This window comes from Gavialis gangeticus, unplaced genomic scaffold (genome assembly GCF_001723915.1).
Source record: "Gavialis gangeticus isolate Ggan-Ray unplaced genomic scaffold, GavGan_comp1, whole genome shotgun sequence".
Lineage (NCBI taxonomy): Eukaryota > Metazoa > Chordata > Crocodylia > Gavialidae > Gavialis > Gavialis gangeticus.
The window spans coordinates 95,880,728-95,896,991 of NW_017729034.1; the positions used below are offsets into that span (position 1 = coordinate 95,880,728).

At 37.1% G+C, this 16,264-nt stretch overlaps 1 protein-coding gene across 4 annotated transcripts in view; it reads left to right on the top strand.

Moving 5' to 3' along the window:
• HBS1L (HBS1 like translational GTPase) overlaps positions 1–16,264 on the top strand; it is a 120,077-nt gene that overhangs the window by 14,871 nt on the left and 88,942 nt on the right. For 3 of the 4 annotated variants that reach the window (XM_019526856.1, XM_019526852.1, XM_019526853.1), the window contains exon 4: positions 2,868–3,062. In XM_019526856.1, coding sequence (XP_019382401.1) covers positions 2,868–3,062 — 195 coding nt within the window. Of the gene's footprint in view, positions 1–2,867; positions 3,063–4,925; positions 10,072–16,264 lie in introns of those variants that run through there. The other variant, XM_019526854.1, reaches the window with a different exon arrangement.

Consider the following 16,264-nt stretch of genomic DNA (forward strand, 5'->3'; position numbering starts at 1 on the left):
TCTCTCTCTCTCTCTCTCTCTCTCTCTCTCTCCCCCCCTCCCCCCTCTCTCTGTGTGTGTGTGTGTGTGTGTGTTCTCATTGACTCTCTCTCTCCCCGTGTGTGTGTGTGGGGGTGTGTGTGTGTGGTGGGGGAGAGTTTTGTTTATAAATTCACTACTTGCTGTTCTCTAGAATTAGCATAACAAGTTGTGTTCTAGAGGTTTTTTACCCTTTAGTCAATTGACAGTGTATCAGTTCATGTTTCACTTCTCTTTCTAGTCTGTAAATAAAGAAACCATTGAAGAAAAAAAAAATTATCTACCAGTTAGGTTCTTTTGAGTAGCCTCTGGGTATTTGCTTGCATCCTACTTTCTTCGTTACCCTGGAGTTCTACATATATACTTAGGACTGTGATTTAGGAAAAGTAACCAAGACAGTTAGGAACTGAACTGTGGTGAGTATATGCCATAAGTGGAAGTTCAGGAGCTCCTAACAGACATAGCTTTTGGGAGCAGTCCCTGAGCCTCAGGTGTTGTTCTCTATAAACCTATTTTTGTTATTCGTGAAGTTTTGAAAAACAGTAGTTTCAGGATGTTAATGCTTTTTGGCCTTAGTTTTCTTAAGCAAAACCTTTTTCTTTAATATATGTTAGCTGATTTCAGTTAGGCATAGAAGGTCCCATTTTACTAAGAATATGATTTGCTCTGCATATTGACTTTGGTTAGGCCATTTTAATAGGGCAGGATCACATGAATTAGTGTTGTATTAGGTTTATTTTTGTGATGTAAAAAACTTGTTGTTTTAAAAAATGGTGTATATGAAATTTACGGATTGTATTAGTAAATTTCACATTTCCTTGTTAAGTTGATTGAGTTCTTGTCCAATCTAGTTATCAGTTTGTGAAGTTTATTTTGGTGGCTGCGTTGTTAACTAAAAAATCTCATGGTTGCTCTTGCAGTCTTGAAAACTGCACTAATTTTAAAACCTCCATAACGCTAGTAGTGCTTTGGATGTCTGGGGTTCCAGTTGGGGGTAGGAGGTTAACCTTGTTTCTGTCAGACTTTTTTTTTTTTTTTTTTTTTTTTAGATCAGGGCTCCCCTTTGCTTCACTTGGGGTGAAGGACTTATGCCTTTTAGTTGTGAATGTTGAAATCTAATGGATCACTTGAATGGTATCAGTAGGACATATTTTTTCTTTTTTTCCTGGGCTATTAAATACCATGCTGAACTGAAATATTTGACTATTTTTAACTTTGGATGGTATTTAAATGGTTAGCATTAGAAGTTGAAGGTAGAAACCACTACTGGAAGTTCCCCTTCCAACTTTCTTTGGTGGAATAGAACAGAAAGAATCGAAGATGTGGCTGTAGTAGAACTGGGGTGGGGGGTGTATAGATGTGTGTGTATACATACACACTTGTTTGTGAAAGTAATAGAGAAGGAATATTTTACGCACACATCTGACCAATGAATGGCTCACAGTGAAACTTTTTGTCAAGGATAGTTCTCATCGCTTTCTATACTGGCAATTATAAATTGGAATTAGGGGAGATATTAACAAGATGTACAGATATTATTGATGTTGGAAAATAAAGGCAAGGTCAGATTGACTATAAGAGGTAGTAAACGCTTCTAATGGATTAAATTAAAAGAAGATCAAAGCAGTCTGTAGTAGGGCTTTGTGGGTAATTGGCAGTGGGAGCATTTTTGGCAATGCTGTTTTTAACACAAGTAGTTTAAATTTTGAGGCAAATTTAAACTTTTGGTATGCATTGTAGTCCATTTAAGCCTTTGGAGTGAAAAATTGCTGTGCAATTTTCCAAACTTATGTAAGAGTGGATGTTTTTTGAGTATGCTGCACTGTTAATGCTGTGATAGCTCCAAAACTCACTAGCTCCCCTCATTTTCTAGGCTTCTAATAGTCACTTTCAGGACTGATATTACAAGCCTGGTAAATAAGAGAAGATAGCCCTGAAATGGACTAGCATTCTTCATTTTCAAGGCTTCTAGATACAGGCATTTGTCAGTTGCTTTCTCCTTCATGGTTTTCTCCTTTTGCTCAGCTAAATGGAGTATAGTTAGTTACTATGCAGTTAGGAGTGATGCTGAAAGGTGCTACATATTTAGGCAAACTTATGCTTCTAATCAATTTGTGGATAAGAGGGGCTCATTACAGTGCAAGCAATAGGTAATCACTTGGGACTTGTGTTATGTTATGCAGCTAAGAAGATTGGGTAATTATTCAGTATGCATATGGGGAGTGCACTATTTCTTTATTTCAGTTTTCTTGAATTGTCCTTTTTTCTGTAGCATACTTTTCATTTCCCTTTACCTTTTGTAGTGTATTTAGTAGTGATAGAGAAGCTTGTTATAAAGACAAGGAAGTTTAAGACCTAGAAAGTCTCTCTCAGTTTTAGGAAAGGTAAAAATTACAGGTAGCTTTGGAGGTGGAGTGTTAATCTCAAGCTGCTAGCATTTATTGTTGTTCGGCTGTTAAATCCTGAGGCCTGAAAAGATGCTGTTTACCTTAGAAGTTAATTACAGCATCTGTAAATACTTAAAATGTGCTGTTAAATGGATCCACATTGGTTTACTAAATTACTTGAACAGTTTTAAGCTGCTTATTTGCATTTCCTTTCTAAATAAATGTAGTTCAAGTTGATAAAGTCTAAATAATAGGGCCTTTAGGTGTTTTTTGTAAGAATGTTTGTGTTCCTTGAAGGTTGGTGTGACACCTGCTCTACAAAAGGTCAGATTTCACTGTTTTTTTTTGAGGGAAAATAATAATTCTTCCAATTTGGTCTTATCCCAAAAATAGTTGCTGAAAGTATGGTGTTTGTAGTTACAGAACTACAAAACAAGCATTTATTACCTTCATTTTTTGCAGCTCGACTTTATTCATGCCTTGACCAGATGAGAGAAGTTCTTGCAGAGTCTGTACCAGAGCAGGTGATGGTGGAAGCAGTGCTGAATAGTAAATTTGATGTACAGAAAGCATTGGATCTTGTCCTTGCACAAGATAGTAAGGGGAATACAAAGGCTGAGAATGAATGCACAGTCATTACAGGAAAGGCAGCAGAAGGTACGCATTTATTTACTTGTCTTTTGGTTTAGAAATGGTTTGTTCCCTGCACACAGGAGAATTCTGTTTTATGCCTGTGTTAAAGTCATTCATTTGAAAACAAAAGAATGCTATTTTACTCTTCTAATTGCAATAAATATCAGGGTTTAAAAAAATAGAATGTCTCTTTAAAGCAGGGCTGTCCAACTGGTGGGTTTGGGTGTGGTCCTTGGGCTCTTACCTGGCCATCGTTCTCCCTGTTGCTTTGGCTGCTACTGCAGCTGTGGTCTGTAGGCTCCCCCTCCCACCCTCAGCTTTAGTTTCTTGCTCCCATACCAGAGGGTGCAGATCTTAACCTGGGGTGCAGTGAGGGAGCTGAAGTGGGGGCTATCCATGTTTGCAGGGCAGCATTGCCAGGGGGACCACCTGTGCCCATGGGGCAGTAAAGGGGAAGCATGGTACTGCATCCAGTTTTGGGCCCCCCACTTCAGGAGGGATTTGGATAAGCTTGAGAGAGTCCAAAGGAGAGCCACCTATATGATCAAAGGCCAAGAGAGCAAGCCTTACGAGGAGAGGCTGAGGGACATGGGACTCTTCAGCCTGGAAAAGAGAAGGCTCAGGGGTGACATGGTGGTAGCCTATAAGTATATAAGAGGGGTATATCAGGACCTGGGAGAGCAGTTGTTCACCAGGTGCCCTCAAGGGATAACAAGGTCTAACGGTTATAAACTTCTGGAAGGCCGGTTTAGACTGGACATCAGGAGAAACTTCTTTGGAGTCTGAGTGTCTAGAGCTAGCCCAGAATTCAACGTAGCCCTCCCATAGCCACACCACTGCTCACCCCGAGCATAGCCTGGTTCAGCCCCCCCATAGGGAAGAGCTTGGTGCTAGCCCCACCTCGCAGCGGCAGCCCGCCCTCTCCTGCTTGCAGATTGGGGGCACATGCCACCCCCATGCCCTTCTGGGGTGTGTGCAGTCATGGGAGCCCCCCTCCTCCTGCACTCCCTGAACAAGCCGTGACTCCATATGGTGCCCCACTCTGTCCTGGCTGTGCAGTGCCTGCCCCAGCCCCACTCCCTCCCTCACTGCAGGGGCCTCACTCTGCCCCTCCCCCCACGCACCTTCCCTCCCCGCACCTCATTCCCCCACAGCACACTTATCAGCCGGTCTCCGTTCTTCACGCTGTGGGGCTGCATACTGGAATTGGATTGGTATCAGCCAATATGGTTTGTTAAAAATTGGCCATTGGTATTGGCCCAGAAAATCTTTATCATTGCACCCCTATTGAAAATTGCATGACTTTAATACAAGCAAACAAGCATTTTAAATGCTTATAGTGATATTGCAAGACTGTTTATACAGTTTGTTCAGTAACTTAATTGGATTCAGACTTCTTAAGTTTTGACGCATTCAGTAACTGTTTCTTTTGTTGGATAGTTGTAAAAATTAGTTACGTAATAATTGTTTTTTTGGCGCACACATGTAAAAATATTTTTAATTTTTCAGTAACATTTTAGTAATTAAATGCCTTTTCATGTTTCTTTTTGACTTTGCTGCTGTCTGCTTTGAAACCCCCCCGAACTTTTCATTGTGGCCATGCTTCTAACTGAAAACTATTGGCTATTGTAAGGTAAGGAGACTTACTTTGTTCAGAAATGTTTGCTGATGTAGGGCATTTGTCCTATTTAGTAGAAAACACTTCAGATAACACCAGTACAACTGGGTTTAGTAGCCTGATGGTCAGAGCTGGGCCACCTTGTTATTCTTTAGTGCAAAGTGACAAAATGGTCTTAAAAGATAAAAGTTTAATTGTGCCCTCAGTTGGAAAGGAAATATTAGAATCTTCTCATAAGTCTTCAGGAGTTCTATCTTCTTTCAATACAGATTTTTGTAAAGAATCATTATATGAATCTTGTGATAAACAGGCAGCAGAGCATCTACCGTACAGTACTGGCACAGTAAGTTTCTTTTCTACCACTGAAGACAAAACTTGCATTAAAGGGGGTGTTGAATTACTGGAAAATAACCCACCTGGAAATTCTTGGAAGCAGTTGGAGTGCAAGGAAACACAAGACTTAAAATCTTTGCTGAAGCAGAATGTGACTGATTCTTTAAATCTTCCAGTTAGTGTGCTATGTGGTGTCTTAAATACTTCAGATAATATTAATAAGGCAAGTTTGGATAGTCCTCCTGGCTTAATAAATGCTTTAGGGAAATTAGCACTTGATAGTACAGTAAGTCATGCTCTCAACAGAAAGACAGATATTTTTGAAAATTCTTCTTCGCTTCTGCAAAGTACCAAGCAGGATACCCCCTGGCCAGAAATGGATAGCTTACCATTTTTAAAGTATGGAAGTCCATCACCTGAAGAACACCAGGGGAGTAATAACCCAAGCTACTTTTACTCATTGTCTGATCTTTATAACAAGTCACATATGAATTTTACAGATGTGAACTTGGGAACATCATCATTGTCACAACTAGTTAGTCAACATCAAGCTTCAGGTGGGATGCCAGAATTAACAGGATCTCTTTCTTCTCTGGCACACTCTGTTTCTCCTGTAAGAGAACTTGAAAATTTATCCCTTTCAGATTTAATTGCGGAAACCATTGAAGTGGATAAAACTCAAGAAACAACAGACTATTCCAGGTTCAATTTAACTGAAATGTCACCTTCTGAAGAAATACATCCAAACATTGACCTAAGTGTCCTTATTAAAAAAACAGAAATATCTGTGGAACCTGTAGTTGGCCAGTCAAGTATCTGTATCCCAGAAATTAAATCTTTTGCTTCACAGCAAGGAACGAATTTCACTAAGAAACCCAAAAAAGGCAAAAAAGGGCTGCTTCTTAGGAGGCGGGATCCCTCTCTTTTGTGGATGAAAGCTCTCCGTGCCAGACCTTCAGCTTTTGCATTAACTTTGTGTCTCCATTATCCCCCAAAAGGATGTAAACAGGGCACAATGGATATCCATAAGACTTTCCTCTACAGTAGACAAGTACAAGAAGCAAAAGATAAGGAAATTGGTCCCATAATAGAAATAGCACCATTTGACTTTAAATCAGCATCCCCTGATGACATTGTAAAAGCTAATCAGAAGAAAGCTTTTACAAGAATAGTGTAATGCAGAGGAAAAAATGAGTGCTTATATTTCAGCATCTTTTTAAATATATATTTTTAAATGTTTCATATTGGGTAATTTATTCTGTGACCCAGAATTAAAATTCTATTTTTTTAATTATATTTGATAGATCTCAAAATAAAGCTGATTAACAACATTTATATGTTTTAAACTGTTGCACTGAATTTTTTAATCCTTATTTTTTGTATATTTTAAATTGATAACATTTTTAATTGACAAATCCTCATCTTAAATGTGTAGGAATTGAATCTATAGTGTAGACCATTATCTTGTAGGTAGCACTTTTTAAATTAGTAGATATTTAAAGTAATTTTCTAACAAGAAACACAACAGATTTAATTTGGACTCCTCCCACCCCCAATAAATAAATAAATAAATAAATAAATCCCAAGAAGATACCGCTATGGGGTAGTTTGATTCAGAGATTTTTAAGTTTAAAGATTAAGGTTTCTGATAATTATAATTATGCAACTGTCTTATACAGTAGTTCATCACTATTTCATATTTCATTCTTTATTTTTTTTCTGTAACCTCTTTTCTGTTATGTTGCTTGTGTTAAATTATTGAAAACATCATTAAGATCAGTCACTGGCTTTTATACTTAGTGATAAGCTATTTACCAACTTTGATGGGACCAGATTTTCTGACAACAGCATAGTACAATTTAAATTTTTAAAAAATATCTAGATGTTAAGACTGAGTATTTCTACATTGTAGAAAATGATCTTGTATGTGTCTTAATAGCATATTTTTCAACAGAAATTTTAGTAGGAATCCATTAGTTGTTTTAAGTCTTTCTGAAATATGTTGGAAGAACAACTTTCTTGTTTAGTTTTATTGCCTAATGAAAATGCTGTGTTTCAGGACAAAGCATAGGTGCTATTTGTTTCTAGCTTTGTTTTTCACTTAGAAAAAAATTCTGTTAGCAATGGAAACATGTCATATTGCATTCTCCTCTGCTGTTGGTGGCAGTATTTATTAATTTGAGCCATAATACTTAAGATCAAAATCAGGTTACTATAGACTTTATTTCTTAGCGAAGTCATCAGACTTTGGTGCTGTCTGTAGATGCAGTAATATCTTTATATGGATCGAATATGAGTATATTTTTATTCTGATCCATGGACTACCAGTATCATGGTCATTATTTTCAGCAGTTATATGCAATATATTTAGTACTGGTACTATTATTATGATAAAAATAAGATTGCTCATAATTAACCATAACCTTTAGTTCAAATTTACGCAAGCAGCTATTATAAAAGAATGCATTTAATCTTAATGGTGACATTTGACTAAGCTAATTGTAAGAGAGAAACGAATTTGTAGAATAATACTTTTAAATTACAGTGCAGTTTTATAAACAACTACATTCCAGTGCTCTGAGAGATTTAGTTTTCTGAGTATTTTGCTTTTATTAGTTTGTAGATATATAACTCATCATCTTGGAATATGAATAGTATGCATTTTAATTTCTTGCTTAAATTTAGTTTCTAACCCCCCCCCAGAACAGAGGAGGGTTCTGTTAATGATTGTGTATGATGGTACCGCTGGAATATTTCATTCTAAATGCCAAGGTTGATATTTCTTTTCTTTTCTTTTTTTCTTTTCTTTTTGGTGTAGGCACCTACACCCTGAACCTTTTAGGTAGCTTATAGTAGCCAACCATAGTTACTGTAATCATAAGTATTTCATTCAGTTAAGTCCAGGGCAGAAGCAAAATGGAACACTCTCTAGTTTGCTCACAGGTAATGTCTTTTCTTTATCCTAAATTATGGTTTAAATATTTTCTTGGGTCTTGGCCAGAAAGCTGTTACATATTCTTCAATTATAAGATGATTCCAAAGTTTAATACCCTGATCATGGGTACTAGATCAGGTACGTGGGGTCAAGGTGATTTTAGGCCCTGTCAGCGCATAATATCTCAAACACTCTACTTTTTGTTTTATTATTAAAAGCTTTAATAAGATTTTTTTGTTTAGCAAGTACAGCTTAAGACAACCAAGGCAGATCACGTTGTTGGTAATATAGTAGCTCAGAATACCTCCCAAATTAAAATATTTTAACTATCAGGTTTCTCAAGTCAGTTCATATGTCTAGGATCTGGTTTTCCTATTACAATTTTAGAAGAACTGAGAAGGCTTTAAATAGTAATCAGGCCCTGGACCATTTTTTAAAATGGGCTATTGTTTAGTTAAGGAAAAAATAAATTTAATAAAATAAAAGTAAAAGATGATCCATTCTGTATTTAATTGTTCAAGTGATGTGGGTTTCTGTAGCTTTTGCTATTTCCTGGGCACCTGAATTGGCTTTTCTGAGGGTAGCATTTCTAAAGTTGTAGAAGAAATATTCACCATTTGTACTCATGTGTGCCCCAGTGTCAGGCGCTTTTAAAAGCACCCAGTGCTGTGTCACATGCATTTATATAAACGGCAAAATGTGTGTCAGTGCTGAGAAAATAGCGGCACACTTTTGACCTAAAACACGTCAAAGGTGTTTTAGTTTAAAAGTGCACCACCGCCACTTTCTGCACACCATATTTTCTGCATTTTGCCATTTATATAAATGCATGCGATGCAGTGCTGGGTGCATCAGCTTGTGTGCTCTGCAGACTTAATTAATTGAGTCTTCTCCTATGTGCTGGATTTCTGGTGTGTCAGAGCAGACAAAGGTACATGTATAAATGCCCATTATTTTTAGTGGAATACATTTTCTTGTTTTCTGTCTCTATTGTCCTATCTTCTGCTACTCTCTTCCCAAACATTTCCTTAAAATGTTCAAACAGATTTAGGGCCAAATTCTGCTACTGTACCTTCATTTACTCCCATTGATTTAATTGTATGTTATGTATAAGTATCCGTTGGCAGCATTTTGCACTCGGAGCCCAGTCTTACTGTGCATTTAATGTAGATGGTCTCATTTAGATACCCACTGACTTCAATAAGAATCCGATTGTGTGCTGAAATACACCTCCACAGAGATACCATTGCAGGTTTGGGGTGTTAGTATCCAACTTCAGACAAGAATATTAGAAGGTTAACCTTAACATTTTTTCATATTTTTGTTTGGATTAGTGATGTTACTGATCCTAAAGAGGATAGTCTACTGAGCATTATTACGCTGTTTGGTAGAATAAAAATAATGCAGTGTGTATCTTCGGACTGCAGTCTGGCAGCCTGATATATTCCTGAATAAATGTATGTACTCATGGTAAAAATATCAAAAGTACCTAAATGATGCATGATTGTTAAGTTTGATTGTTTTTTTAGGACTTAGGCTTCCTATACCACTTGAACACTGCTGTAAGATAGCAGTCCAACACTGTAGAGTTCAAAAATGAAACAGGTGCATGTATTTACTTAATAAGAACAATGTTATGGTACACCACTGACAAGTCTTAAATTACTGCATGATGTTATGATGACACCTGAAGCTTTCACTTAGCCCAAAACAAAGTCTTAAAGTCCAAAATCTCTGACCATTAAAATCCAGGTTAGTCAGATCTTTTTTCATCTACCTATTCTGTAAAGCAGACAATGAGGTGGCTTTTTACAGATATTTCAGTACTAGTTTGCAGTCAATTTGTAACTTTGTATGCATGTATATGGGCAGCTATACTAATTGTTTATATATTGAAATTCAGGTTTAAAAAAATGTAAAGTCTTTGTATCTATGTACACTGTAGACATAGAAAATATTAAACTATGTAGAACATGCTGCTTTTGGTTTTAAAACTGCTGTAAAGCCCCAAGATCTCTTGTATATTAAAATTTTATATATAATGTTTTTAATTAAGTGGGCCATTTTCATATTTTTAAATGAAATTGTTTTGTGAATACTGCGTTTTTATTTATATATGTGAATAAAGTAAATCACTTTCTGAAGGACTGATTAAACACACAATTCCTTTGTTAGCTTACTTGTTTTGTACAAGTTAAGTTGCAGTCACTGTTAGGAGTGAACAGTAGTGACCATTCATTTAGTAGATCTTGCAGTCTGACTGGATATGCATAGGATGCCCCCTTTTCCACAGAAGGTTTTGCTCAACTTGTTGAAGCTCTGTGTCCATCTGTGTTGCCCCAGGTGCACTATTGGAGCCCTAGTTTGCATTTTGTTAGAAATACATTTGAGAAACTTTAAACTCGTAGACCAGGCATAGAATTCATAAGCATCATCGAGTACTAGGCAAAAAGGTGATGGGAAGATATTATGAAATAACCATCTATGCTGCTAAGAAGAAGGATCTGTACAAACATTAATTTTCAAACTTTGTTACAGTGCAAACTACACCTACTACAGTTAAGATTGCGTAAATGTTCTCAGGCACTAAACACTTCCTGACACTTTCATCTCTCAGGCTTAAATTTTCCAGGCTTTTGTCTCTTCTTGTAGGCAAGGTTGTTTTGGTAAAATTGAGCACAATGAAAAGAAAAGGAAAATAAGTTCCGCTAGGAAAGTGGAAAATAAACTTTTTCCGTGAATTAAAAAGTGCTATTTTTTTTAATTTGCTTTAGGACCAAAATGGCTAGGTATAGAAAGTTAAAGTTTAACTTTTGAAAAATACCATTTAATGAATAGTCAAATAAAAAATGTTTTTGATTTTTGTATGATCTAGTGCTTTGAAAATAGTGTTTTGCACAGAGCAGTGCTCTTTGTTTTCTGTAAAGTGTATAGTTAAGGAAATCTACAATTCATATATGTGGGTAATAAGTAAAGCCCTTTCCCTAATTATTATGTGTTTTCAGAATTAAAAACTATGCAGCTCTTAAGTTGTACTGTTACGTGCATTGTCCAACATATGCAGGAATTAGACACTTTTCTAAAGTTATTTTGAATATGATATAGAATATTCCTGTTGTATCTAGCTATGTACAATAGATAAACAAAGTACTAATTTCCTTTAAAAAATAGGAAATTTAATGTAATTGACTGTTAAGAGAAGTTAGGGTTCCACGATGAATATTCAGAAGTCAAGAAATAGGGTTAAAATTGAAGTTGCACACGTGCCCTTCCCATTTTGAGCCTTATGACAGATGTTTATGGGAACATCTCACCCTTCCTAGCTGTTAGACTGGTTTCAGAGAGGATAATGTGTCTTTGCGCGTGGGTTCCTTTCTCTATGATTGGTTGTGAAGATTAGGGATTTTTTTGGGGGCAGTTATTCAAAGTAGATATCGAGTGACATTGACATGATGGGCAGTTTGACTGTGGCCCACAAGGCTCTAAATAACAGCAGTGAAACTCTCTATTATCTCCAGTTTTTTCACCATGCTGTTGTATATCCCCCTTCCCCCCGCCCCCAAAGAACAGTGTATAGCTTCTACCGCTGTATTTAAGGCTAGGAAGAAAACATAGCTTCATGTTCAGAAAGGTTATCTTTTCTAGATCCAAAAAAAAGAGAGCGCTTACTTTTTTCATAATTGAATGTTTAAGTACCTTTTTATACCCAGAAAAGCTCATTTTTAAATTGAAGGTGATTAAATGCTATCCCATTGTACTTTGCACATTAAGGAACCAATTAGTAAATTTTGGCAAATAGAAATTCTACACTAACAGCTTCTTCAAAGCAAAAATTTAAATAAATAAACATTTACATGTGTTTTTCATATTTCCCTATGTTTGCCTGTCAGTTATTGAAGTTGCTTGTGTTTAAATTGGAGTTTGCCCCATAATATTTTAATCCCACAATCAGTGCTTAAGTTTAATTTGTGACATTATTAGTATACAAATCATTCATACACAAAAAAATTTGAGTTTTAACTGGGGGATCAAGCCAGAGTGGAACCTCTTTTCTGAGGAATAATACTTTGTAAAGAAATGCACCATATTTATTTACAAATCCCAGGGGTCCTGGTTTTCTCTGATTTTAAAACAAATCCCCAATTTTTGGTTGAAAAAAAGTAACCCTAAATTTACATTTTTCCATAATTAAAATGAAACACCAGTAATATATATCTGTATATTAGTGGTGTTTCATTTAAATTGCAGAAAAATGTGAATTTGGGATTACCTTTTTTAACCAAATATTGGGGATTTGTTTAAATCTGAGAAAACCAGGATTCCTGCAAATCACGCACACCTTTTTCCCCCAAAATTAGCCCTCCAAAATTGGGCTGTGTGTTGTATGCAGAGAAGCTCATATTTGTGCTGGAAAGGAAGCATGAAGATTCTGGAATGGCTGCTGGGAGCTGTGCATCTTTCTCAACCAGTATGCAGCAGAAGCAGAGTCCACTCTTTAGCATCAGAGCTAGAGTTTTAGCCCTCTCACAGCCACTTCCCATCAGTGCTGCCTGTGGAAGATCCTTTGGATCCAGTGGGAAAATGGGCACACCACTGTAACTGTCCTCCTGCAAGCAAACAGTATGAGTATGGAGGTGATGATCAGTCAACATCAACTTCGTTGAGCTGGCCACGTCACCCAGATGTTTGATTCCAGATTCCCGAAGCAAGTATTATTTTCCTAGCTCAGCCATGTGTATGCTTAAGAGGAGGGCAGAGAAAGTGTTTCAGGGATGTCCTCAAGGCCAACTTAAAAAGGAAAAACAATATTTATGTAAACTCATAAGAGACTATCACCTAGGACCATGTCAAGTGGAGGAAGAGTCTGCTGCAGGGATCTCAGTACTTTGAATCCTCATGACAACAGCAGTAGTGCCAGAAACTGCATATCATGGACTAAATCAAGAATCCAGCACCACCCACCCCACACAGAAACACAAGTCCAAACTGCAGGATCTCTTGATCCTGGATGGGCCTCATCAGCCATCTTCGGATGCACAGATAAGACAGTTGTGGAAGGCAATCATCCTCAACTGCAAGGGATTGCCGAAGAAGAGGAAGGTAGTAGCTTTTTGTCTGAACAGCTTTTCAGTTGAACTCTAGCTTTTGGTTGAGCAATGGCTGGGTGATTGAAGTGTAAACTTCCACTGGTCCGTGTAATCACCATTTGACCATGACTAGGGGAAATAAGTTTTCCCTTCATTCTGCCTTTCCAGCACCAGCTATGTGTCTTATTGGGGGGGGTGGTATGAGAAAATATGATGTCTTGCATTAATTTATTGTTTCACTAAAGGAAACCCAAAGGCAAAAGCTTGATGTAGTAAAAAAGCATCCCTTAAAACTGATGTAAGATAAATATTATGCATTATTTCATACTGCTTAGAATATACTGTGAATGCATTTTAAGTGTCTTAACTTCTGTTCAAAGATTATTTTAAAAATTTCCATTATAGTTAGAGATTTTTGTTACTAGATAATCTAAGATGCATTCTGACATGTACTTGAGTTTTCCACATGGTAAAATATTACTAGTGTAGTGTTCCTTAGAGTCAGTTCTGAACATTGTTATCTAATGTGCCAAAGATGCAGTAAAGTGGGTGAGTAGTGAGGTAACAATTAGCAGTTTATCCAGAATTACTTAAGTTATAAAAGACTGAGAACCTGCACAAGGACCATACAGAACTGTAAATGAAAGGAGAAAGGTGATGGCAGACTGAATTCAGTGTTGAAAACTGTAAGCCAGTATGTGTGTGTAAGAATAATTTGAACTACTCATACATGTTTCTATTTATGTAATTTTTTAGACGTTTGTTGTAGATAGTTGCTTAGTGCCCTGTGGTGGTCAAAAAATCTAACTAAATAGCATAGTATGTTGTTATAAATTATGCCAACTTTATTAGTTATGCTGTTGTAAACCAAAAATGTGCTGCCTCCCATGCAAAATTGTATTGAGCTCTGGTCATTCTGTCTAAAAAAAGATAAGATAATTAATCAGCTTTCAGAATATAGTTGGGTAGTTTTTTCTTCGTTGAAACTTGTGTGCTATAAAGTATATTTAAATGTCATTGAAAACTATTTGTGAATGTGGGTCAATATCAGCAAATAGTTTCAATGAAATAATGAAAAATATCATGTTTTTTATCATTTGGAAAATGAGTTTGAAACTTTTACATAGAATATTTGTTGGGGCCTGAGAGAAAATGTGACTGTAGTCTGTTACCTAGATTATGGGTAAACTTGTGGGTAAGCTACTGATAAAAGGCAGAAGCAGTTCTACAGCCAAACTTTTTATTTTTTTGCAATTTAAAACACAAAAACAAAGTCTATCTGGCTGCCTATGACAGCACAATGTATACCAGATGGGGAGACTCAAGAGATGGAGGAGGATGGCATGCAGATTGGCAGCAGGTCTTGAAATTGCTGAATAGTCCAAATTTCCCTCCAGGCTATACCCAAAATTATAGATAGCTGGTTCTAATTCTAACAAATGATCTCTGATTGGTTTTATTAAAATGTGTTTGTGTTTGTTTCACTGAAACTCTTGGAATTGGATTGCAGATCTCTTGTGGACTTGGAAGATGTCAGTTAGTTGGGATTTATATCCTTGGGAAAGTGAAAAGGAGGGTTACACTGGTCATTTTTTTTAACCTTAGTTTATGGTCTTTGACAAGGCTGTTTTGCTTTTACAAATTATCTAAGCATCTTAACAAAAATAGATATGCAGCAAAAGCTCTGTTATCTGGCCCCTATGGGTAATGGGGGGGTGCTGGATAACTAAATATGCTTGAGAGGCATCTTTGCTGGGGCCACCGCTGCATCCGGTGCGTCAGTGTGCTGGGGGACAGGCACCATGCCACCCCTCATGCCCTTCCCCTGGTGACAGCATGCTGGGGGACAAGGAGTGGGGCCCCACGCAGACTGCTTTGCCCTGGGCCAGGCCTGAAGTGAGACTCAACAAAACTGGAAGTGGGACTTCCAGTTTCACTTTTGCCGCATCGACCAGCATGCCAGTTAATGGAGCATGCCAGTTAATGAAGTGCTGGATAACATGGCTTTTACTGTATTATAGCAAAATAGTATAATATATTTGGTTACATCAATCACTACTATATTTTAAGATATTATCATATAGTGTATTTGGTTTATTTAATGTGTGGTCTTCCCTTATAATGTCTCCTTTCAGGCCTAGTGCTTTGTTTAATTATATGTCATTACTGGCTTAGTTAACTTGTTGATGGCTTCCTTACATTTGCTGACCAAGCTAGTTGTTACATCTCTAAAGGTTCATGCTGTGGTCACTCAGAAACAGGCTTTGGGACCTTCTGCTTAGCCACACTTCTTCAGTTTGGACTAGGCCCCTTAAAATGGCCAAGGCTGGCAACAAATCTTGTTGCTAGGGAATATACTTGAAAAGGGAGCATCTTGGTTTCCCAGTCTCTTCTGAGCCAGTAAAGGAGGGTATCTGAATACAGAGGTTTGGGTCCAAAGAGTTTGATTTTTATGAAAGTGGAACAGCTTCAATGGGAAAGATTGAGTAAGGTTAGTCTGATAAAATCCTGTAGTTCGGTGGTTTGGATACTCTCCTTAAAGTGAAAGACCGCAAGTTTAAGGTCCTCTGAGGTAGGAAGAAAGTGCATTTGACCCTAGGTCTACAGTGTCCAGGTGAGTGGTCCAGCCACCAAGCTGTAAAGTATAGGCTGTGGTGATACCACCAGCACGACAGCCTTGGTTTCCTGAATGGCATGCAAGTTCCTTTTGAATCTAGCCATTTGTTTCTAGACTTTTTTTGCTTTTGCTTAAAAAAAAGTTTAAAAGGTTTAAGGTTTTAAGGTTTAAAAGGATCAAAAGGAAAATATTTTAGGTTGAACAAAATAAATGTCGTTTGACTTGAAATTAATAATTTTGATTAATCAAATAAACCAAGCATTTTAGTTTTGAGTCTACCTGAAATTTTTTTTCAGTATTTCAGTTTAGTATTGTTTTGCACAGTTATAGTTCAGAAATGAGAGACAAAAATTATTTGAAGCATGGAAAGAATTCAGCATTTGGAGAAGATGAAAGGGTTGAGGTTCTGTAAGTGACAAGTAAGCTTATGCGAGAGGTACACAAAATATTAAATGCTGCAGTTGGGTGCACAGTTTCATGTAAGAAGGCACAGAAGGTATTCAGTGAAAAATGGAAAGCTAGTCACTCATGAGGAAATTCTAGTGTAGTTTCACAGTTGGTAGGGTTGGAAGGGACCTGAGCAGATCGTCGAGTCCAACCCCCTGCCATGGCAGAAAAGAGTACTGGGGTCAAACG